The 24079-nt window shown below is 56.0% G+C and overlaps 2 protein-coding genes across 4 annotated transcripts; one reads left to right on the top strand and one right to left on the bottom strand.

Annotated features, from left to right (window-relative positions):
- Positions 1 to 2457: 2457 nt before the first annotated feature.
- ALDH16A1 (aldehyde dehydrogenase 16 family member A1) lies at positions 2458 to 15919 on the bottom strand. Its single transcript, XM_028091646.2, has 17 exons — positions 15736 to 15919; positions 10695 to 10797; positions 10176 to 10302; positions 9427 to 9605; positions 9263 to 9340; positions 8675 to 8856; positions 8436 to 8588; positions 7786 to 7971; positions 7438 to 7521; positions 7090 to 7226; positions 6805 to 6910; positions 6597 to 6727; positions 6125 to 6292; positions 5628 to 5829; positions 3729 to 3914; positions 3303 to 3425; positions 2458 to 2740 (listed from the first exon to the last, which is right to left on the bottom strand). The coding sequence occupies exons 1-17, from the start codon at positions 15823 to 15825 to the stop codon at positions 2579 to 2581; spliced, it is 2397 nt and encodes a 798-aa protein (XP_027947447.2). The 5' UTR covers positions 15826 to 15919; the 3' UTR covers positions 2458 to 2578.
- PIH1D1 (PIH1 domain containing 1) lies at positions 15687 to 20847 on the top strand. Of its 3 annotated transcripts, none has more exons than XM_028091653.2 (10): positions 15687 to 15764; positions 16776 to 16869; positions 17211 to 17277; positions 17685 to 17864; positions 19019 to 19080; positions 19168 to 19249; positions 19704 to 19833; positions 20046 to 20121; positions 20475 to 20618; positions 20723 to 20847. In XM_028091653.2, exons 2-10 carry the CDS (start codon positions 16780 to 16782, stop codon positions 20762 to 20764), a joined length of 873 nt encoding a protein of 290 aa, XP_027947454.1. In that variant the 5' UTR covers positions 15687 to 15764; positions 16776 to 16779; the 3' UTR covers positions 20765 to 20847. The 3 variants fall into 3 exon arrangements, with proteins under 3 accessions (XP_027947454.1, XP_027947452.1, XP_027947453.1); XM_028091651.2 differs by lacking the exon at positions 15687 to 15764 and adding an exon at positions 16004 to 16095; XM_028091652.1 differs by lacking the exon at positions 15687 to 15764 and adding an exon at positions 16102 to 16219.
- Positions 20848 to 24079: the final 3232 nt, after the last annotated feature.

The following is a 24079-nucleotide window of genomic DNA, read 5'->3' as shown; positions in this document are numbered from 1 at the left end:
CTCCCTGCTCAGCGGGAAGCCTGCTTCTCCCTCTCCCTCTCCCACTACTTGTGTTCCCTCTCTCGCTGTGTCTCTCTCTGTCAAATAAATAAAATCTTAAAAAAAAAAAAAGAAATGAACTTTGTGGTTGCCAACCACAGAGGTTTGAGGGTTGTTACTGCAGCAAAGCCTCACCCATCCTGTTATACCATCCATCTCTGCTCCCTGCCCTCTTTGCCTCACTTCGTGTTCAGCCTGGTTTAGCGCCCTTGTCCCACTGAACAGATGTTTCTCAATTATCACTTGTTTTCAATCTGTCCCCTTGTGGTGGGCAGAATAATGGTCCCTCAAGACGTCCACTGGAACCTGTCAATGTTCTCTCACATGGCCAAAGGGCCTCTGCAGATATGACTTAATTATCTTGAGATGGGGAGATTATTGTGGGTTGAGTGGGTCCAGTGTCATCACAGAGGTGTTTGTAAGTGAAAGAGGGAGGCGAGAGGATCACAGTCAGAGCGATGCCATGAAAGACCTGAGTGGCCACCGCTGGCAATGAAGAGTGATGCAGGGGGGCGCCTGAGTGGCTCAGTCGTTAAGTGTCTGCCTTCAGCTCAGGTCATGGTCCTGGGGTCCTGGGATTGAGCCTGCATCCAGGCTCCCTGCTCAACAAGGAGCCTGCTTCTCCCTCTGTCCCTTTTGCCCCCCCCCCCCCCCCGCTGGCGCTCTCTCTCAAATAAATAAATTCTTAAAAAAAAAAAGAGTGGTGCAGGTCAAGTGCCACGGAAAGCAATTCTCCCCTTGGGCTCCAGATAGGAACGCAGCCCTGCTGACACCTTGATTTTCGCTCAGTAAGACCCATTTCGACGTCTGACGTCCAGGACTGAAAGATAATGCCTTTGTGTTGTTTTACTTAAGCCACCAACTTTGTTATAGCAGCCACAGGAGCCTAATACACCTGTCGCCCGCCAGCACATCGGCTCCTGAACCCCGGCGGTCTTGCTCCCGGCGGCTTCCCCAGCACCTAGAACAGCGCCTCACTCACAGCGAGCGCTCAGTGGGTATCTTCTCCCGGACTGGACCGCTGCACAGGCCAGGAGCTCCGCTCCCCCCGCCCCCCCCCCACGCAGAGATGATTGGCTCAGAGGCAGAGGCCTGACCCAGGCTGGCCAATCAGATTTCCTCTCCCCCGAAGCAGCCACTTGGCCTCTGTTCCGGGCTGGGGGGTGTGTGCACCTGGCTGGCTGTTGCCTTTGGCTCGTTAAAGCAACAGCATTACTAGGAAGGACACTGAGGCAGCCCATGGAATCCTGCAGGGAACTGCCAAACCACAGACAGGAACTAGAGCCTTCCAGGGACTTTCCTCCAGCTCTCTCATTCTTGTCTTTCCTCTCCAAACGTCCAGATCCTGGGAGAGGTAATTATTCCGCCCAGCCTTAGTCAGATCCTGACAGGAGGCTGGCTGCCTATTCTCATTTGCCTCACGACAGAATCAATCTCTAATGAACAGCGAACAGTCATAAAGCGTGTCCCGGGTACACATCGAATCAACCAGCCTGGTTGGAACTGTTAGTCCCATTTTACAGATGAGGAAACAGGCGCAGAGCAGTGAAGAAACTTTCCTAAAGTCACGGCGCTGAAAGAGGTGCAGGTAGGGATAGAGAACTCCAGAGATGGGGCGCCTGGCTGGCTCAGTCAGTGGAGCATCCGATTCGATCTTGGGGATATGAGTTCGAGCCCCATGTTGGGTATAGAGATTACAAAAGAAAAGAAAATTAAAGAAAAGCCCCAGAGATCAAAGAGAAAGAAAAAGCAAAGGAAGAAGGAAAGACCCCAGAAGTCACGTGCCTACAGAGAAAGAACCGGTCCTGGTTCTTGCCTACTTTTGGGTTCTCAGGACCTAGGGCCCCTCAGATGCATGTCTTGCCCTATTTTCTGTAAGAGGTCTCTGTAGCCTTCCAGAAATTTCCCTCTTATCCTAAGCTAGTGTGAATGGCTTCCTGGCATCCAAAAGGATTCTAAAACAGGGATGTACTGGAGCCGCTCAGATTGGCTCATGGGAATGGACTGGTAAAAATTCAGGAATTCTATCAGCCTGTTTGTTGTTCACTCATCTGGAGCTGGAAACCTGACATGGTGGGAGCATTTACACCATGGGAATTGGCAAATGTTACTTACCAGGGCCTTTATTTTATTCCAGAGAGCCACTGTGCTTTATTTTATACCAGCACACCACAGATCCTGAAACAACGCATTGGCAGAGAAAGTCAAAGAGCGAGAGCCTCAGGATGGAGAAGACCAGGGGGGGAGACAAGAGGCCCTGGGGCCCTGCCTGGGGTTTCTCAGAGTTCCCTTTATCTGTTTCACGAACACTGTGTTGTACTGGAGCCAGCCCACCTGGCTGCTGCGTCTCAGAACTCGGATGGCCTCAAGCAGACCAGAAGTTGCTACTCCCCCACTTCCTCCCCTCAGAAGCACAGCCAAGGTTGGTCAGAGTTTATTGGAGGGCATGGGAGTCATAATAAAAGGAAGTTCCAGGCTTTTGGTGTCTGTCAGGGTCCATCTCTCCTCTGGCCAAGATGCAGCAGGTGGCACTTGAGCATCAGTCCCCCATGGGCAGCCACAGGGCCTTGGTCCGTGCTGCCCGCAGCCCCAGCTCTGCGCCTGCCCCCTTGGCCTCCTGATCCCAGGCCCGAGGGCAGCCCCGGTTCACCCACACCGGCTTCAGGTTTCCTGCTGAGGCCCACTCCACAAACTGGGAGCCCTGGCATTGAGAAGAGGGGGATCAGCACTTCCATCAGCTTGGTCACCAAGCAGCTGTTTCCTTGGCAACAAGGACTATTACTGAGGGGCCTGCTGGCTTGACCTAGGCTCTGTTGCTACAAAGCTCAATCTGTAGTCGGCCGACCTTCCAGATGCTAAGGGAAACAAGGCTGACCTTTGTGTCTGGGGATTTCCTCCCCATTAACAGCCCACGTTCAAAGGAATGGGGCCTGATGTTCTTGGTGACAAGGAGTTCCCATTACCATCAGGAGGGTGGACTGCGGGCCTCTGGTTCTGCTACCAGGGTGTGGTCCTTAACAGCGGGTCATCCAGTGAGATGAGGTCTTGGGCCGGGTGGGATAGGAGGCCCTCGCTGCTTCGCTAAGGAGATCCCCTTCCCTAGCAACTGGGGATCTAAAGGGGCCGGATCTCAGAAACCGGTTGCCAAAGAGTCTCTCCCTCCCTAGCAACGGGAGCTCTAGGGGGCCCTGCCCTGATTCTAGAAAAGGACGAGGCTGTCGGTGAGGTTTGAGATGCTGAAGAGACAGCAAAGCAAAGGGTACCTGAGCGGATCCGAAGTACCACAGGGCCTGGACGTCCTGGTGCAAGGCCAGGCAGCGGGTCAGGTGGTCCCGGTCACCGGTCACCACATTCACCAGGCCGGCTGGCAACAAGGCGGCCATATCCTAAGGGACAGCAGAGAGGGTTGGGCAGGAAGGGCGTCAGAGACCCTGCAAGCAACAGGCTGGGTGAGCAGTGAGCATCTGGGGGGGACCCTTGGGGTTCCTGGAAGGAATGGGACCCGGGTCATGACTGGCCAACGCTCAAGGCCTGGACAGAATGGTCCCGGGGTCCATGAGCAGTGCAGGCTTGGACTGGGGGTGGGGGTGGCCGACTGGGGTTACCACGGTTACCAAGGGGCTGGGTCAAGTGCAGGCCCCGGGACACCTTCCATCCATCTTCTGGCCCCGGTGCTTTGGGAACCGTACCTGGCAGACCTCCAGGGCAGGGATGGGACAGGCCCCGCTGGGCACCATGACCACTGTGTTTCCGTGGGCCAGTGCGGCAGCCAGCAGGGACACGAAGGCAAGCAGGGGCCATTCGTCAGGGCACACAACGGCCAGCACGCCCAGCGGCTCCCGTAGCCGGAGCACGGGGCCCTTCAGCTCTGCCACCTGTGGGGACAAGCGGGCACAGGAGCCTCGTCATCTGCCCCTTTCCCCCTTCCCCCCCTTCGCTTCTCTATAACGACTCCAAAGAGGATTCATCGGGTGATAGTGCAGAGCAAACTCGAGCCAGACTGTTGGCTCTGCCACTCACCAGCCGTGTGACCTTGGATGTGACCGTACTTAACCTCTCTGGGCCTCAGTTTCCCATCTTTCAAACGAGGCTAATGATGCTTACCTCAGAGCTTTGTTGTTAAAATGAAATAAGTTACTATGTGTAGAGGGCTCAGAACCTGGCCGGTGGGTTTGTTTCTGCGTACGTGTGTGTTTAATTTTTTTAAACTTTACCGAATACAACTGACGTTTACTAAACTGCATGCATTTTAAAGAGTACACTGATAATATATTTTTTTTAAGTAACTGTACGCCCAACATGGGGCTTGAACACATGACCCTGAGATCAACAGTTTTATGCTCTACCAACTGAGCCAGCCTGATGCCCCCAATTTGGTAGGCTTGGACATCTATATGTATTGGTGAAACCATCACCACAATCAAGATAATGAACTTCACTCCCCAAAATCTCCTTGTGCCCCTTCGTGATCCTTCCCACCTGACTCTAACTGAACCCTCTCTGTCCTCAACCACTGATCTGCTTCCGCTCACTATAAATTAGTTTGTATTTTCTAGAATTTTCTTTTCTTTTTTTTAAAAGATTGTATTTATTTGAGACTCGATCCTGGGACTTCGGGATCATGACCTGAGCTGAAGGCAGTCGCTTAACCAACTGAGCCACCCAGGCGCCCATTTTCTAGAATTTTCTAGATACAGAATCATATAGTCTCTGCTATTTTTTTTTTTTTTTTAAGATTTTATTTATCCATTTGACAGAGAGACACAGTGAGAGAAGGAACACAAGCAGGGGGAGGGGGAGAGGGAGAAGCAGGTTTCCCGCGGAGCAGGAAGCCCGACGCGGGGCTCGATCCCAGGACCTCGGGATCATGACCCGAGTCGAAGGCAGACGCCTAACGACTGAGCCATCCAGGCGCCCCTCCGCTATTTTTTTTTTTATTTGGTTTCTTTCACTCAGCATAGTCCTTTTGAGATTCATTCACGGAATAGCCTGTTCACTCCTGAACGCTGAGTAGGATTCTACTGTTTTGGGTGTAGCACACTTTGTTTATCTATTAACCTACCAAGGAATGTTTGGATGACTTCCACTTTTTATTTTATTTATTGTATTTATTTGTTTTAAAAATAAACTCCATGCCCAACATGCGGCTCAAACTCACTCCCCCGGAGTTCAAGAGTCACATGCGCTACTGACTGAGCCAGGCAGGCGCTTGCTAGATTGTTTCCAGTTTTCAGCTGCTATGAATAATGCTGCTATAAAATTTGGATGTAAATCCTTGCATGCATACATGCTTTTACTGTTCTCAGATTAAAACCTAGGAATTAGGGGCACCTGGGTGGCTCAGTTGATTGGACGTCTGACTCTTGGTTTAGGCTCAGGTCATGATCTCAGGGTCGTGAGACCCAGCCCCATGTCAGGCTCCATGCTCAGTACAGAGCCTGCTTGAGATTCTCTCTCCCTCTGCCCTCTGGCTCGTGTGCTCTCTCTCTCTCTCTCTCTCTTCCCAAGTCTGGCTCACTCCCAAATCCTTGCTCTAACCCCTACCCCAGGCTGTCCGAGCTGTCTGCCGGCCCACAGAACCCTCTCACCTGCAAGACATGGCCTTGGGCCTGGGCACGGGCGCCCCATGCCCGGAGCTGCCTCGTACTCAGTTCTACCTCCACCTTGGCGTCCTTGAGCTCCATGCCGAGCCTCTCCAGCCTCGAGGCGAGGGCAGACTCCCGGCGCTCCAGGGCAGTTGCCAGGGCCCACAGCAGAGTTGCCCGGGCCCCTGGTGACTGGCGTGCCCAGCTGTGTGTGTGGGGAGACACAGTACAAATTAGGGGTCAGCTTCCTGGTCCTGGCCCTTTCTAGATGTCCCTCCTCTGTTGGCAGCCCCTATGATGGGGCTCCAGGCCCCATGGCCCATCTGCCTGGGGAGGGGAGTAAGGGGCGTGACCCGAATCCCATCCGCCTTGGGAGCTCGGACTTCATAACCCACTGGTCCTCGGGACCCAGACCCCACACGCCATCAGCCCGTGGGGGTCTCAGACCACCCTCTCTAATGTCCCATGACCTCCGGGTTTTCCCACATGATTTCCCTTACCCAGAGACAGCCTGGTGAGCGGCCTCCACAGCCCCTCGGATATCCTTGGCTCCGCCTTCAGCCACATAGCCATGGAGATTGCCTTGTGAATCCTTGATGGGTCTGGAGCTCCGGGCCCCAGGAGCTTGGAAACGGCCGCCGATGAAGAGCCCATAAGGGGTTGCTGGGCTGGAGCAGGGTGAGGCGTGGGGGTGGGTCCTGGGGCCAGGTCCACTCAGACCCCATGCTCCACCCCACTGAGCCTCTGGGAGGGCACAGTCCTTCATTTAGCAGAACCGAGACTCTCCTTAGGCATAGGGGCTGGGTGTGGAGCCACAAGACCCAGAATGCAATTCTGGGCAGCACCCAGGGACCCCTCAAGATAGCTCTAATGACCACCCCCCAGAGTCCACGGGGAGCCTGCCACAACTTTCCCTTCTCCCCTTCCACACCCCCAGGGATTCTCACAGTTGCAGCCCCTGGGACAGCTCACCTGGGTCCTATTTCGGGCCCAGCTGGCAGGGTTGAAGGGACAGCAAGGCCAAAGGTGTCATAGTTCAGATTCTCAGAGAAGTAAGATAGCCGGGCGGGGGTCCCTGAGGGCCGCAGATACTCATACAGACCCTGGAAGAGGAGCAGTGTCAAAAGGGCACAAGGTGGCTGAAGGGGGTGATGACGGGGCGGAGGAGGGGCGCACTCACGTCGGCGCCCCCGTGCCAGGAAGACCCACTCTCCTTGCAGCCACCCGTGGGCACTTCAGCGTTTCGCAGGCCGTGGGCATTGATCCAGACCGTGCCCACCTGGAGCCTGTGGGGAGAGAGGGGGACGTGGGCAAGAACGCAAAGTCGCAGGGGGCCGGGAGTCAGGGAGGTGCAGTGGGCAGAGACCCGGAGAGAGGGGGATGGAGGCCTCAAGACTGAGAGGAAGAGCAGAAGCTTGGGCCCCCCAACAGGCTGCCTCTTGTGCCCCAGTGGGTGCCGACTGACCCATAGCCCAGCTCCAGGGCCTGCCCTAGTCTCTCGCTCCACACACTGGCACTGGCTCCTCGGGGCGTCCCATTGGCAATGGCCAGGGCCTCCTTAGCTGTACGGAATGGGGAGGCCACGACCACGGGCCAGGGCACCTGGAAGGGGGGATGATGGAACTCAGGTGGCCTGGCCAGCTCCTCTCTCCAACATCCCAGCCATTAGGGGAGCAGCCTACAATAGTTAGCAGCCCCCAAACCCAGACCCAGGGGTCACCCCACTGGGGCCTCTGCAGACGTAGTGTTGCTGCTCAGGTCTGGCTGCAGATGGGTGGACGGAATAGGATCTCCAGGGCCCTAGAGGGCTCACCTCTGCCTGGGCACATGGGGAGGCCGGGGGCAGGTCAGAGACCAAAGTTGGGGGGAAGAATGGGCTGTCACCAGCCTGGAAAACCTGGAGAGAAAGGAACAGATCAACAAGTTCACTTCTAGCCCCTCCCCCCTCAGACCCAGGAGTCCTCGCCCCCAGCTGCCTCCTCCCTCAGACTCAGGAGCCCAGGCCCAGTCTCCCTTCCCTCAGACCCAGGAGCCCAGGCCCCCAGCCCCCTCCTCCCTCAGACCCAGGAGCCCAGGCCCAATCTCCCCTCCCTCAGACCCAGGAGTCAGGTCTCCAGGTCTGTCCTCCCCTGGCACCCTGGAGGCTGTGCCCCTTGCTCACCTGTGCGCCCTGACTCCGGGCCTCATGCGCATAGTGCTGGGCCAGGTCACGTGCAGCAGCCCCTCGAGTCCCCATGTCCACGGCCCCATCCAGTCCTCGACCGCCCCGAAGCCGCGCCATCCGCTCCTGGAGCCGCCTCATCGTCTCGTCCCACACAGACTCCTGGATGAGGAGCCTGAGTCCCCCCTGTTAGGAAGAGGGATGTCAGGGCAGGCAAAGTCAGGGCCCGCCTTGAGTGGACAGGATCCCACAGAGGCCGGGACATGGGGACGTACATACACACATCAGAGGAGGGTCAAGGAGCAGCGGCTGGGAACCCTAGAGACCCACCAGGGCTCCACATCCAGGCAGGAGGTGAAGTTACAGAAGCTGGTGATTCAGAGTGGAGACAAAGGTTGGAAAACTAGGGACATGCACACTCAGAAAAGTGGAGAGAATCTTTAAGAACAAGAAACATGACCCCCTACAGAAACAGGACAGCGGGACGTGGAGATTCAGAAATCAGAGGTAACGAGGAGCCCCGCAGAGAGAGAACGTGAGACACAAAGAGCTGAAAATTACAATCGATGGAGAGACACGAGGCCCTGAGGTCTGGAGACGGACACGCACGACCCCCAGGACTTGGGGGCCCACGGGCCCACGGGCCTTACCGCGCTGCGGTCGGACCAGGCTGCATCCACGACGCCCTCCACGGCCGAGTCCACATCCGCCGCCTCCGTCAGCACCAGCAGCGACTCAGCCCCCAGTGCCAGGCCCAGCTCGGCACCCTTGCCTGCCAGGGTCCGCCGAAGGGCATGTCCTTCCTGCAGGACCCCCGCCAGATTCAGCCAAGAGAGGGGCCTTTCGGCCTCCCAGCCACATCCTGTCCCCCTCCCAACCCGAAAGATACCTCGACGGATCCACAGAAGGTCACCTTCTGGACTCTAGGATGGGAGGCCAGGACAGGCCCCAGGGAGGCAGGGCCACTGATCACATTGAGGATTCCTGGGAACGAGCCTAGCTCCCCTGCCAGTTGGGCCAGGAGGAGGGGCGTCGGGGAGGCTGGCGGCACGAGGACCACCACAGTGCAGCCTGGAAAAGGTGGGCGGCTCAAAGACCCCGGAGTCTGGGCCCCCAGCCCTCTTCTTCAGGCCCAGGGGTCCCAGCTCCTTCTTCCATCAGACCCAGGAGTTAAGACCCCCAGCCCCTTCCTCCCTCAAACCCAGGGGTCCAGGCCCCCCTGTCCCTGCTCCTTCAGACCCAGGGGTCCAAGCCCTCAGCCCCTCTTCCCTCAGACCCAGGGGTCCAGACCCCCAGCCCCTCCTCCCTCAGACCCAGGGGTCCAGACCCCCAGGCTCTCCTCCCTCAGACCCAGGGGTCCAAGCCCTCAGCCCCTCTTCCCTCAGACCCAGGAGCCCAGGCCCAGTCCCTCCTCCCTCAGACCTAGGAGTCCAGGTCTCCCAGACCCCTCCTCCCTCAGACCCAGCCCAACAATTACCCACAGCCAGGGCAGGGCAAATCCTCCACATCATCTCAAGGAAGGAGAACATGGGTGACAAAATGAGACCGATTACTCCTGTAAGAACAAATAAAGGGACTGGGGCACGTACTGCTAGGTCATGAGGGAGGAAGGGGCTGGGGGCCAGGACTCCTGCTTCTCACCCATGGGCTCCCAGCCTGCCAGCTCCTCTTCCTGGGTGTACGCCCGGACAGCATGGTACTGGAGCAGCTGCTGGGCCAGTGGGACATCCCCGTCTCGAACCTCTCGTACGGCTCGCCCGGAAACCAGGGACTCCAGTGTCCACAGCAGCCGCTGGTGCTTCTGGATCATCTTGGCCAGTCTGCAGAGAAAGCCAGGGGGAGAGTCATTTCCCACTGCCCTTCAGTCACACAGTCCTGGGACACCCCCTACGTACTTGGACTACAACCCCTACGATCTCCTGGGGGCATCCCCATCATTTACCAGGGGCGGAGAGCCCCAAAGATTTATGGGAAATGTAGTCGGAGAACCACAAAACCGGAAAGGGCCATGTGAAGACTGTGGCCACCAGCGACCCCCAAAGGTGCTGCGAAATTCAAGTTGAACCTCTAATCTCAATTGTTCTTTTAGAAAATGGAAACTTTGTCTCTAGTTGCCCCAAGAGTATGCTGGAAAATGGGCACTGGGGCCAGGAAAATGGAACCTCGATGAGCCCCAGGGCTATTCTGGGAAACAGCTTTCTCATCACCAGCCCCGGTGTATGGATTTTTTTAGCTGCTAAAGGCTCAAAGGCATGCTGGTCATAAGCCTTAGCTACAAGTAATTCAGCGACATATCGGGAAATGGAGTCTTTGTTCCAACAGTCTCAAGTGGGATGCTGGGGGATGGAGTCCTTCCCCACCTCCCAAGGCCCACACCTCAACTGCGTCACCTGAGCAGGTGCTGAGCCCGAGAGGCTCCAGGGAGTCCACTCCAGTTCTCGAACGCAGTCCCTGCTGCCTCCACGGCCGCGGCCACATCCTCAGCCTGTGCCTGGAGGCAAGTGGCCAAGCTCTCTCCTGGGGAGATGAATGGAGGGACGCCAGACGGGAAGGGGGGGAGCCCATGTCAGAACTGGAGGGGGCTAAGATTTCCAGAGCCCGGGCGCACCCCAAGGCAGGAAAGCTGGTCCCCAGCCCCGCTCTATTATAACCCTATTGGTCGTTGCTCTGGCTGTCTCCCGTAATCAAAGAAGGGATCTTAGTAGAGTGACTTCAAGAAGCATTCACAGGGACTTGGAATCATAATTAGGATGACTGCTAACAGGAAGAGCCAGCAATCCTGGCCTTCTTCCCCCACTGGCTACTCCCTGGCCTCAGGGTCCTGAGCAAAGGGAATGGGGTGCTGTTGTTGGTACAGCTGGGGGTATAGACGCCTCTCCCTACCCTAGCAGCTGGGGGACACCTCATACCTGTGATGGGATCCTGGCAAGGCACTGAGTTCCTGTGTTCTGGCTTTAACCACTTCCCGTTTACATAGTGACCCAAGTGTCGGTCCTGGGTGTCCAGCCAGGCCTGTGGGAGGTGAAGACAGTTTGGAATGGGGTCTGGGAGGCAGCTGGGGGAGGTCAATTCCTAACTAGAATCCTCTGGGAGAGGGACACCTGCACCCCTTTGCCCCCCCGCTAATTCTTCTCCTGTGTAGAAGGAAAATAACCCATAAACGTAAAATACATTATAACCTAAAACTCATCACGTTAACCATTTTCAAGTGTAGTACAATTCAACGGCATTTAGGACGTGCCATCATCACCACAGTCTCATTCCAGGACATTTCCATCCCCCCCCAAAGGAAACTTTGTACACATTAGGCAGTCACTCTCCCTTCCCCCTGCCCCTAGCCCCTGGCAACCACTAATCTGCTTCCTGTTTCTGTGGATTTGCCTACTCTGGATATTTCACAGAAACGGAACCTTACAATCTGTGACTTTTTTGGCTGGCTTCTTTCACCCAACATGCTGTTTTTGAGGTTCATCCAGTTGTAGCATGTATCAACACTCCATTCCTGGGGCACCTGGGTGGCTCAGTTGGTTAAGTATCTGACTTTTTTTTTTTTTAACTTTATTATGTTATGTTGTCATCATACATTACATCACTAGTTTTCGATGTAGTGTTCCATGATTCATTGTTTGCATATAATACCCAGGGCTGCATTCAATACGTGCCCTCCTTAATACCCATCGCCGGGCTAACCCATCCCCCAACCCCCCAAGCATCCGACTCTTGATTTCGGCTCAGGTCATGATCTCAGGGTTGTGAGATCGAGCCCCGCATTGGGCTCCATGCTGGGCGTGGAGCCTGCTTAAGATTCTTTCTCCCTCAGCCCTTCCCCGTCTTCTCTCTCTCTCTTAAAAAACAATAACAGCAAAACCCCCCTTTCCTTTTTTACAGCTATATAATATTCCAATGTCGGGATAGGCCACATTTTGTTTCTCCATTTATCACTAGTGGATGCACATTTGGTTTGTTTCTGCCTTTTGGTTATTGTGAATAGTGCTGCTTCGAAGATGCATGTGCAAGTTTTTGTTCGAACACCCATCTTTACTTCTAGGCATTTGCACCCAGGAGGGCAATTGCTGGGTCATATGACAACTCCACGAGTGACTTACGGAGGAACCGCCAAGCTGTTTTACGTTCTCACCAGAGAGATATGTGAGGGCTGTCCTACTGACATTGCTTCTTTTTTTAAAAATTTGACAGAGCGTGCGAGCCAGCACAAGCAGGAGGAGCGGGAGCGGGAGAAGCAGACTCTCTGCTGAGCAGGGAGCCATTACTGGGGTTCGATCCCAGGACCCCGGGATCATGACCTGAGCCGAAGGCAGACGCTTAATCCACTGAGCCACCCAGGCGCCCCTGTCCTACTGACTTTGAAATGTGGCTTAATAAAACCCTTTCTCCTCCGTGGAGAAATGACCTCAGGTGAATTTCCTATTTCTCAAGACACCTGAGACAATTCAGCTGCATTACCAGGCAACAATGACTCCTGAATGGTCCACCGCACCTGACTGGGAAAACTGGGAACACGCCATAAGGATCCAATGGGAAGCCAGGGCATTGGGGCTTTCTGGATCGCTCTGCATTCCTGTGATTGGGTACATACCTTGTCACAACCCTGGAGGCAATGCCCATGACACTGTTCTCAGGCAGTACTGGGTTCTTTTTGGAAGGTGGGGCTTCTAAGCCAGGTGGCTCCCGCACCTGGCCGTGTGATGGCGTTCCCTCCCACCTCTGTGGTCGTCACTTCGGGGAGCAGTATGGACCCCCGCTGAAGACACAGGCCTGCCAAGCACAGCCTTATTTGACTGTGCCATGTCTACCTGAGCCCAACGCAGAGCACACAGGCATTGCAAATGGGACTGAGTCTCTGGAGCTAGGATTTTGAATCTTGGCTCTGGTATTTATTGTGCAACCTCAGCCAGGGTGTTACAATACTCTGGGCTTGGCTAAGCCATCTGGAAGATGGGGATAATCACAGCCCCTCTCTACTTCACAGGGCTGTGGTGAGGATTAAATGCTTCAATGCACATTATATACTCAGAACAGCCCTATGTAGGATTGCCTCTTAATCCCACTGCACCTCGCCCTCCACGTCTGCTCCATGTCTCTCTCCCTGGTCCTGTCTTCCTTAAATCCTGGCAAAATCCGAGACATGCTTCCCACTTTTTCCTTCTACAACTGCTCTCTTCTTAGCATCTCAAAGCCACTTCTCCCGATTTTCCTATTACCCTGCCAACTGGCCCTTCTCCTTTTTCTTTGAAGTCAAATGGTGAGTCAGAAGTTTCCAATTCAAATACCCCTAGAGAAAGACACATTTTGGAAACAGTTGGGGGTGTATGAACATGAGCTGGACATTGGATGATATTAAATAATGACCACTGAGATGCCTGGGTGGCTCAGTGGGTTAAGCGTCTGCCTTCGGCTTAGGTCATGATCTCAGGGTCCTGGGGTCAAGTCCCGCCTCGGGCTCCCAGCTCAGCGGGAAGCCTGCTGCTCCCCCTGCTTGTGCTCTCTCTCTCACAAATAAATAAATAAAATCTAAAAAAAAAAGACCGCTAATGTGAAGTGTGAAAAGTGGCTAGGTGGGGGCGCCTGGGTGTCTCAGTCGTTTAAGTGTCTGACTCTTGATTTCGGCCCAGGGTTGTGAGATCGAGCCCCTTGTTGGGCTCCGTGCTGGGCGTGGAGACTGCTTGATTCTCTCTGCCCCTCCCCCTGCCTGCACACTTGCTCGAGCCCTCTCTCAAAAAAAAAAAAAAAAGGCTAGGTGGTTATGGGAATTCAAATATTTCTGGGAAGCTAACACGACATCTGGAATTTAAATCATTCCAGAAAAAAAGAGAAAACAACAGAAGACATTGGACCAAATGTTGGCGATTCCTGAAGCTGAGGGGTAGGTAAGTAACAGTATCAACGACTCCGTGGAAGTTTGAAAACTCCTCCCGCCCGAGAAAAACAAAACCCTAGGACGCCTGGGTAGCTCAGTTGGTTAAGCGACTGCCTTCCGCTCAGGTCATGATCCTGGAGTCCCGGGATCGAGTCCCACATCAGGCTCCTTGCTCAGCAGGGAGTCTGCTTCTCCCTCTGACCCTCTTCCCTCTCGTGCTTTCTATCTCTCATTCTCTCTCTCTCAAATAAATAAATAAAATCTTAAAAAAAAAAAAAAAAGAAAGAAAAAGAAAACCCTAAAGGAATGTCCACAGGGTCCTGGCAAGTCATGTTAGTGTGAGAAGAGGGGCTGGTGGAGACTGGGAACTCATGACTTGCCTAAAAAGACAGTCACTATTGAATCCAGATGATTTTTGTCAGGGAATGTAAGGCAAACATTGCCAAATTTTGGGATTTTATTTTCAAAAGAAGCTGGAATCCTCCTGGGTGTTTACAGGGAATTAGTTGACCACTAATTCACATTTTCAAAAATAAAGTACAGGCCAAAGAAAACAGTTTGTTGGTCGAGTCTGGCCCACACATTGGAAGGTTGAGACCTTTGCTTGGGAGGCAGTGGGGTAACCACGGGCTGTGGAATCCGGGGGCTCAGGTTCAAATCTCAGCTTCACCTCTTTTAAACTGTGTTGACCATAGGAAACTTGCTTACCCCTTTCAGCCTCCGTGTGCTATCACTAAAATAATGACAATAATCCCCTCTCACAGCTGTTCTGGGGATTAAATGAGATCACACTGCACACAGAGAGCTCCCAATAAATATAAGCTATGATCACATTATTGCTATTTCAGTATATTCCATCTCTAGCCAACCTCCAAGTGTGGGCATTGTCTGTCCTCTGACCTAGATCCTCATTCCCACAGTTCAGCTATATTTCTACACTGGTGACTCCCAGATCCCTGTCTCCAGACCTGAAGGCTTGAGCCCAGGTATCGTTTGACGCCTACACAAGCCCAAGGCTGTCCCCGGGTCCCTCACACTCTCACCATGTGATAACCAAATTCAGGGTCTTTCCTCGAAACCCTAGTTCTCCTGGGATCACCACTGGTGGTGGTGGTGGTGGGGGGGGACAGACAGAGACAGCCAGACCCCAGACACTGCCTTGCCCCCTCAACTCCCACACCGTTCCTCCTGTATCTCTGCCTCTTCCCCTCCTATCCATCTATCCACTTCCACAGCCCGCTCCAGGCTCTATTTTCATCTTCTTCCATTGTTCCAGCCTAAGCTTCTCCTTCCTGGCTGATCCCGGTGGGATCAGGAGAGCCCCATGGAAGGAGTTCTGAGGAGCCTAGGTAATGACAGAATATTCGAGGCACCCTACTTATTCACAGGAACCACAAGAGGTGGTCTGGGGGACCCCGAGGGATCACAGGAGCCTCCTGAGGACTTGAAGAGGCGCTGAAGAATTATGGGAGCCCCACGAGGGTGGTATTCTGAGGGGCTGTAGGTGATTTAAATTCTGAGCTATCCCGAGGTTCCCAAGCTCCCAGGAGCCCCGCAAGTATTGATGGGGGCCCTGAGGAACCACGGGAGGCCCCACAGGAGTTCAGGGGGTGGGATTCAGTGGGCCATGAGAGCCACAGAACGATGTCCTGAGGAATCACGGAAGTCCATGGCGAGTCTGAGGGTCTTTGGAAGATCAAGGGCGCCCCCACAGGAATTCCGAGTCCCTGGGGATCACGGGAGGTTCGGGGGGGGACGCTGAAGAATCACAGGAGCCCCTCCGGGGGCTCGGAGGTATCGGGGAAACACCGCCGCGAAGTTCGGCGCAAGGGGTACGAGAACTACTCCGAAACAAGCGGGGGGGGGGGGAGACTCAAGGGTTAAAGAAGCAGCGGCCGCAAAGGATCAAGGGAACGCCCTTCAAGGGTGGGTCCTAAAGGGGCTGCGTGAGTCACGGGAACCGAGAAGGGCGGAGCTGCTGAGCTGCCGCGGTGGATCACGGGAGTCGCGTGCCAAACGGGACCCGGAGGCCTGGGGAGGGGGATGGGCAGCGCCGAACGGCAGGCCCTCACCAGCGCGCATGCGTGGCTCTCAGGAACCGGTCCGTATTCCAGCGTGACGAAGATCTCTCGGGCGCTAGGCCTTTCGCGCGTCGCAGCCATCACCCGCCCGGGCTGCTTTCCACCCAGAAATGCGGGGCGCTCTGCCCAGAGGCACCTTGAGGTCGAAGGGCAGCACCGCCCACTCCAGCGCAGGGGGCGGGGCTACGGGAGAGAGCGTAACCCCGCCTTGGACACGATGGCCTCGCCCATATGCCCTAGTTGGAAATGTGATTTGGAGCATGCGCAATCCTCAGAGCGAGGCGGGCGGGCGGGGACGGGAAGAAAATGCGGTGTCTTGCAAATAGTTAGCAAGACTCCAGATTTAGAAGGGTAACCGTATTGGTGTATCTTCTCTCCACTCTGTTCATACTGAGGGCAGGAAGTTCAGCTTTTAGCCCGAAGTAAATTTACTAGAGAATCGAATCGAGCTCTGGGACGAAGCGGTAGTTCAGAGGTCAGAAGGGAGTCTTTTTAGGATGGACGTTGAAATTAAGGTTTTGAAAGTGTGCCAGCCTGGGCTGTCCAGTAGCTTGGCCAGATGTGGTCTGGAAAGAGAAGTATAGCTTTAATCGACACAGGAAGTGTGGCATTCAGAAATTAGGTTTGGGATTTAGTTTTGATTGGTTGGGGTGAGAGGCGTGGCTTCCGCCTTAGACTATGATTGGTCGGAACGTAGTGCGGTTGCCGGATTGCTGTCTGAGCGTTTGAGGTAGAAGGAAGCGTGGTCTGCTGAAGTCCTTGGTTACAGAGGCTGGAAGTGTGGCTGTCGTTTATATGTTTAGCTCACAGGACTTGGAGAGCATCTGGAACTGTTGACTCCCAACAGATTGGACAACCGTATCTGGTCTGAGTGGAATTACAGTCTCAGGCCAGATTCTTAGATTTTCATACAGGATAGTGGGCGTCAGGAGTCGGTTGTGGGTCCGGCAGCAGGCCCTACAGTTCGGATCCTGGCCAGGGTTTCCCCCCCTACGTCGGGGTTACTGAGGACGCCTAGGTCTTTTCCTCAGGGCCATGGCGGACTCGAAGCTGCTGGTGCCGGAGTTAAGCGAGACAGAGAAGATGGGCGCTGAGACCGAGCGTTTCGAGGAGCTGCTGCTGCAGGTGAGGACTGACCCGCTCCCGGGTCCCTGGGTGTTCGGGGGATGTGTGTGTGTGCGCGCGCGGCACGCGCACGTGTGTATGCACGCCCGTGGGTGCTCAGAGATGGCACTACATTCGCAGAACGCACTACATGGAATTGTAGTTGCTTGACTCCCAAGTTTTCTAGGCTTTGGAAGAAATGCAGAGTGGGGTTGGGGTTGTTCTTTGGGGTCCTCAGAGGAGGAGAGAGACATAGTATGTCCTATTTTGTGCACATCTCATATGCATAAAATTCCTCGACAAACCTTTGAAGAACAAATGAGGGTCTGAGAGCACAGAGGTGGTTGTTTTCCTTCACACAGGCCTCCAAGGAGCTCCAGCAAGCCCAGACAAGCAGACCAGAATCTACACAGATCCAACCGCAGCCTGGTGAGAAAGGCAGAAACCCAGAGAGAGGGGGATAGAGTCTTAGAGAGCGGTGGACAGAGACTGGGGGCAGGGGACACAGAGAGAGGAGGCAAGAGAGAGGCACAATAATGGGGTACAGAGGCCTTGACGGGGGTTGTGACAGAGATCCAGAGAGAGCAGGGAAGGGACCAAGATGTAAAGAGAGGAGGAGGAGGACAGGCATGACTGGGGGACAGAGGCTCAAGGACAGAAAGAGACGCAGAGCTCCCAGGGGATGGAGCGGGGAGCAGACCCCGAAAACAGAGGACTGATCAAGAGAAGGGGCCAAAGAGGGGCAGATCAAGGGAAGACCTGGGACTGAAGAGGGGATAGCTGGAAACCCAGACGTGTGCAGAGGCAGACGCTCAGGACAGACCCATGTCCGCCAGGTTTCTGCATAAAGACCAACTCACCCGAAGGGAAGGTGTTCATCAACATCTGTCACTCTCCTTCCATCCCTCCTCCGGCTGACGTGACTGAGGACGAGCTGCTTCAGATGCTGGAGGAAGACCAAGCCGGGTTTCGCATCCCCATGAGTCTGGGAGAACCGCACGCCGAACTGGATGCAAGTCAGTGCCCTCGGAGGACCCAGGGATCTAGCTCCCTGGGTCCTTTCTTCCCGAGGATCCAAGATCCAGGGCCCAGGACCCTCCTCCTTCAGGACCCAGAAATCTGGCCTTCCTGACCTTATCCTTTTCTCTGTGACATATGCCCAGCTTCCTGGGCCTCTAGTGCCTGCTGCACAGGACGGTCCTGGTCCTGCCCACCTGGCCAGGCTGGACTTCCCCCTGCCCTACGCCATGGTGAGGGCGAGCTGGGCAGGTGTCCTCCTCAGCTGGCCAGACCAGCGCTCACTCTTGTTCCTGTTTCCTTCCTCACCCTTCTTCCCCATCTCTCTCAGCTTTGTCTCACCTGTCTCTTTTGAGTTTCTGACTCTGTATGCTTGTGTTTCAAATCACATGTGTCCCCTGAAGCCTCCTGGGACCAGGCTTTGGGCAGTGCCCTGGGGACTGATCATACCCAGAACTGGCCCTTGAGACACTCCTAGTCTTAGATTGAGGGTGGAGGGGACAGATGCGGTTTCAATATGGTATGATTTGTGCTGCTCTGATAGGGGCTCTTCACCCAAACTGAAGGGTCTGGGAAAGCTTCCTGGAGGAGGAGGTGTCAGTCAGATATAAGATGTGAAGGAACCAGAGGAGTTCATCAGGCCAAGACAGAGAAGAGGGTTCTAGGCGGAAGGGACAGAGGAGTCCAGAGGCTGCAGTGATTGAATTGGGTTGGTCAGTAATCAAGAGAGATTGGAGGAAATTTAAAGGGACCAGATCCCCCCAGTGACCAGAGGGACACTGGACTGGGTCCTACAGTAACAGAGGAGTGAGCTTATCTCCAGGGGGGGAGGGGCAGACCACACAGGGTCTTCAACGCCATGCGCCGGAAGGACACATACCTTCCTCTGGGGCGCTGGGGAGCCATGGGAGGGCTTTGTGCAGGGAAGGGGCGAGGTCAGCGCTGGGACGTGGTGGGAAAGGACCCGAGAGGAAGAGACGAGGCTGGCATGATTCCAGACTGGCAAGTGCGAGTCTTGAGCCCTTACTTTCTAATTGTCTCTGGGTCTCTCTGGTTCTTGCGGCTGCGGCCGTTATTGGTTTTGCCTTGTCTGTATCCGGCGGTGGGGTTCCCTCGGAGCGCTGGGGGTCTCACCCTCTTTCTCTCCCCACAGAAGGCCAGGGTTGTACCGCCTACGACGTAGCGGTCAACAGCGACTTCTACCGGAGGATGCAGGTTGGGGGCGGGGCTGCGGGTGAGGCCTGGGCCGGGGCCTCTCCCTCCACCTGGAGCCCTCCCGCAGCCTCCCTCTCTCACTCCTAGAACAGCGATTTCTTGCGAGAGCTCGTGGTCACCATCGCCAGGGAGGGCCTTGAGGACAAATACAGTCTGCAGCTGAATCCAGGTGCGGGGCGGGACTAGAGGAGCCGGAGCAGCTTGGGGGCAGCCCTTGGGAAAGGTGGGGCTAGTGTGGGCAGGGATTTTCTTGGTCCCTAGGCTGTGGATTATAGGGAGAAGGCGAGGCTTCTCAAGGTTGGGGATGTGGGCGGGGCTGACCCAGAAACCAGATAAGGGCCGGGATCTGGATAGCCAGGAGGCGGAGCCAGGAGCATCTCCCGGGACAGATTTTTTGGAGGGGGCCGGGGGTGGGGGGGGCGGGGGCGGTGGCGGATATACCCCGGGAAGGGCAGGACTAAGGTGGGCAGATTTCCTAAAGCCAAGCTTGGGGGTGTGGCCAGATCCCTGGCATCCTTGGAGGAGCGCGCCTTTTCCCCTGAGACTCTGGCTGTCATGACCCCTGTGGAAGCAAAGGGAGCCCTGACCCATGCCACCTTTGACCCCGAGCTTCCTACCCGCAGAGTGGCGCATGTTGAAGAACCGGCCTTTCCTGGGCTCCATCTCCCAGCAAAATATCCGCTCCCAGCAGCGTCCTCGGATCCAGGAGCTGGGAAACCTGTATACTCCTGACTCCCTGAGACCTGAGGAACGGTGCGCCTTCCATGGGTTCTCTCTTTCACGTTTCTCCCTCCCCATAGGAAGCAGTGGCCTGGGGGCTCTGGGAACCCAGAGAGGGGAGAAGCAGCACTCCCACCGAGAAGGCTCCCCGAGGCAGCAGGGCTCAGAGGCGGGAGGAAGGAAAGGATGAGCCCTGGCAAGGACCTGGTGGGCTCTCCTCAGTTTGGGGTCTTGTTCCTCCCCAGCCGCGAGAAGCCTCACCTGAACCTTTGGCTGGAAGCCCCTGACCTCCTCCTGGCTGAAATTGACCTCCCTAAACTGGTGAGTGCATGCTTGAGCAGAGCTGGAGAAAGGTCTGGAAGGGTTGGGGTCTCTGAGGGGGAGTGAGCGGGGCTCATTGCCAGACCTGTGGGAGCCTGGTGAGTCCTGCCCCCTGACTGAGTACAGCGGCCTGCCGTGGGTCCTTCGGGCCCACTTTGGGAGCTGTCCTGAGGCGGCTTGACTTTGTAAGTGCTCAGTCATGGGGACTTGTAATTACTGTCTCTCATCTTTGTCCTGGAGGGTTAGGCCCTTTCCATATGGTGTCCCGACACAGGAGCCTTTTCTCCCCGGTCCGCCTGATTATTGCCTTGTTGCTGGGAAGGGAAGGTGGGCTTACTTCACTATATTCTCAGGATGGAGCTCTGGGGCTGTCGCTGGAGATCGGGGAGAACCGCCTGGTGATGGGGGGCCCCCAGCAGCTGTACCATCTGGATGCCCATATCCCCCTGCGGATCAATTCCAAGGAGAGCAAGGCAGCCTTCCATCGGAAGAGAAAGGTACCTGGGGGGCTAGGGGGAGGTGTGCAGGGAAGCGGGGGGGCCCCGGGGGGCCTGGACTCCTGGTCCTGAATCCTCATTCTGTTTTTTCTGTCTCTCCTCAGCAACTGATGGTGGCCATGCCTCTTCTGTCGGTGGCTTCTTGACTGGGTTTCTTTCTCTGTTTCCAGGTGGAGAGAAGAGGCTGGTGGGGGCTTCTCTGAAATTGAAATAAAAGATTTTTGCCTTTGTTCTGTGTCTGACTTAGGAGTGCAAGGGGAGTGGGAGGAAAGAGGGACATTGGACTGGGTCCTGGAGTCACAGCGAAGTCACTGCTCTAGCTTCGGCCTCAGCCTCTCCCCCTCCAGATCCTCTCCCCGGCCTCCTGGCCTCCAGTCTCTCCCCTCCTGTCCCACACTGTCCCCGAGCTGACCCTCCCCTCTCCTCTTCAGATCCCCTCCTTGGCTCCCCAGGGTCCCAGGAGAAGGTCCCAGCCCCTCAGCCTAGCACCCCAGGCCATGTTTGGTGTGGCCCCCTTGATGCCTCTTTTTTTTTTTTTTTTTTTTAATTAGAATGAGAAAGAGCACAAGCGGGGGGAGGGGCAGAAGGAGAGGGAGAAGCAGACTCCCTGCTGAGCAGGGACCCCCCCCCCCAATGCAGGGGTCTATCCCAGGACCCCACGATCATGACCTGAGCTGAAGTCAGACGTCCCTATGCCTCATTTTATTCCCGTCCTTCCTCTCACTCAATCCCGTCACACCGAAGGGTGTCCTGACCACACCTGTGTGTTGAACCTTCTCTTAGTTTCCGCTGTTCCCTCTACTCAGTATCATCTCCTCCAGTAAAACCCAGAAAGTGTCTAATTGTCTTGCCCTCCCAGGGCGCCTTTCACGAGTCCGTTGGTAACCTGACACATGCCATCATCTCTGGCCTCTCCTACCTCTCGTCCTGACGATCCTCCTGTTCCTGGAATGTGGTGCTTCAGGTCACATTCACGCCAGACTGTCCCACTTCCTGACTCGGCACGTACTGTTTCCTCTCCCGTGGACACTTCCCTCCGCCCCCTCCCAAGTCATTCCTTTCAGTGAGCTTTTTCTGGGAAGCTTTCCAAACTTAAAGCTTTCTCTGATCTCCCCTAGCTGAGTTAGAATCCTCCTCTGGCAGTGTCTGGTATCCAGTGTTACTTCGTTGAATGTATGCCCCTGTGGTGTGATGATGCTTTAGAATTAGAAGGAACTCAATGAATGTTGCGTTAATGCATGATCGACACTTCTCTCCTTCCATAGCGAGTCCTAGGAGGATAGGTAAATGGAGGAACCTCAGTGGTAAATGTTGGAAGAACAGCGAGGAGATCAGTGTGGTTAGAATGGACTGAATTTGGTAGGGAGACAGGGGTAGATAGATGGTGAGGAGGTGAAAAGGTAGAAGGATGACCTCGGACATGGGGTCTGTTGGACCTATGAAGGAGCGAACGCGGCGCCTTGTCCACCAGAGGGCGGCTCGCAGCCTCAGCCTGGTGTTTCAGAAAACTACAACTCCCAGCGACCCTCGGTCAGCGCGGCTCTTCCGAAGCAAACGGTGAAGTCCAGTGGCCGCTGGGACTTGTAGTTCGCACGGGGACCCCCCCCTCCCCCCTAGGCCCCCCCCCAACCCCGGAGGCCGAGGCACTCATTCCCAGGTCCCAAAAAAGTGTGGAGCTGGGTCCTTTCCGCCTTCTTCGGTCTCCATGGTGATGATTCCGGCGAAGGCCCGGGATTTGGCAGCGGCTGGGGCCCCCCTCCTACTCCCTCCTCTTCACCATCTGCTCCACCTTCACACCTGGCCCGGAGCCGCGGCCGCCGCCTCCGCACCCGGGCCGGGAATTCTGCCGCCACAGGGTGGCGCTCGTGGACGGCTCAGCGGGCTACTCCTTCCTCAGACCCAGGAGCCCGGGTCTCCAGCCCTTCCTCCCTCAGACCCTGGGGTCCCAGCCCCCAGCCTCCCCCTCCGCGGGGGTTTCGCAAACAAAGGCAAAACTGTGAGACCCAGAGACCCAGCGGGACAAGGCAAGAAACGGGAGGCCGTGGCGGGCAGTGGCTGCCGGGCCACCGGGTCCGTGGCGCCCGTCCGCCTCGCCGGCTGTTCCCTCCCAACCCCCTTGAGGGCTTGTGCCACTTCATGAAAATTTAATCCCAAATGCATTTGCGGCCCGACTCAGGGAGGCGGTGAGGAAAGGAGCACCCTCCCGGGGCTTGGATCTGGAGGTGGACTGAGCGTCGGGGAGAAGAGCTGGTCTGGCGAAAGGAGCGGGGGCAGGACCCGGGCCGGAGAAATAGTCCGGGTTCAACCCCAAAGGGGCAGGGCTGGCAGAGATGGAGTAAGAGGGCGGGGACAGACCCCACCCAGCAGGAGGGGACATAACTCAGGGGGCGGGGAAAGAACTCAGTGGGTGGGTCCAGAACTCAGACGGACGGGTTCCAGGGGAAGGGGGCAAAAATTAGGGCAGGGACAGATCTCAGAGGAGAGGACCAAATTCAAGGGGCGGGAAGAGAACTCGGGAGAGTAGGGACGGAACTCAAAGAGAGGGATAGATTCCAGGCTGGTTGGGAATTATGGGGTCGCTACTGGGGACGGGCGTGTAAACTGTCAGGGATGGAACTCAGAGGGGAAGGAAATCAAGGATGAAGGAACCAGGAGGGGCATGCGACCCGAGGGGAAATAGAACTGGAAGGGGATAGAATTTTAAAAAGGAAAGATGGAAACAGGTGGATGGAAGTCAAGAGGGAAGAAAGCGCATAGGGGAAGAACTAGAGGGGACAATGGGTGGATCAAAATGGGGGTCGGAATTCAGGGGGAAAGGATTCCCTGAATGAGAAAAGCACCCTCTGAATGAGGAAGTTGAACTGAGGATGATGAGGGATGGGGATGGAAAATCGGGGGGCGGGATGTGGAACTGGAGGGCACAGAAACTCGCAGGGATAGGGCTGGGAGGACGAGAACGCAGGAGATGGAACCGTAGGGGACGAAAAGCAAGGACGAAATTAGGGCGAACTAAAAAGGAGAGGGAAACCTCAGGTGAGCAAGAGAACTCGGGAGGAGAAAAAAGAGAAGGAGCGGGGGGGATGGAACGGGGAGGGGAGTAACTCGGGGAAGGGATAGAATTGGGGCGATGCAACTCAGAGGAGCAGTTCAGAGCCCAGAGGCGTGGTCTTGGAATGGAAGGGCAGGAACAGAACCGAGCTGGAGGGCTGCGAAAGGGGGCGGGACTAGAACATAAGAGGCGTGGTCTATCGAGGGTGGGCGGGGCATCGCCACCGCCCGCCCCGCCCCCGACGCTGAGTCCAGCTGCAGCCCCTAGGCAGCCAGCACACGCAGCCTCCTTCCCCCCCGAGCGGAGCTGCGGGGCCGGCCGGGCCGGGGCGGACCCCGGGAACCCGGACGCGGCCGCCCGGGCCCGCGGGCGGGGGGATCGGCGGGGGGACCCGGCGGCAGGGGCAGCCACC

This window comes from Eumetopias jubatus, unplaced genomic scaffold (assembly GCF_037043125.1).
Source record: "Eumetopias jubatus isolate StellerSeaLion01/CBP00866 unplaced genomic scaffold, mEumJub1_p1.0 scaffold_10, whole genome shotgun sequence".
NCBI lineage: Eukaryota > Metazoa > Chordata > Mammalia > Carnivora > Otariidae > Eumetopias > Eumetopias jubatus.
Note: the sequence above shows the minus strand (reverse complement) of the source record. Positions and strands in the feature narration are given on the sequence as shown.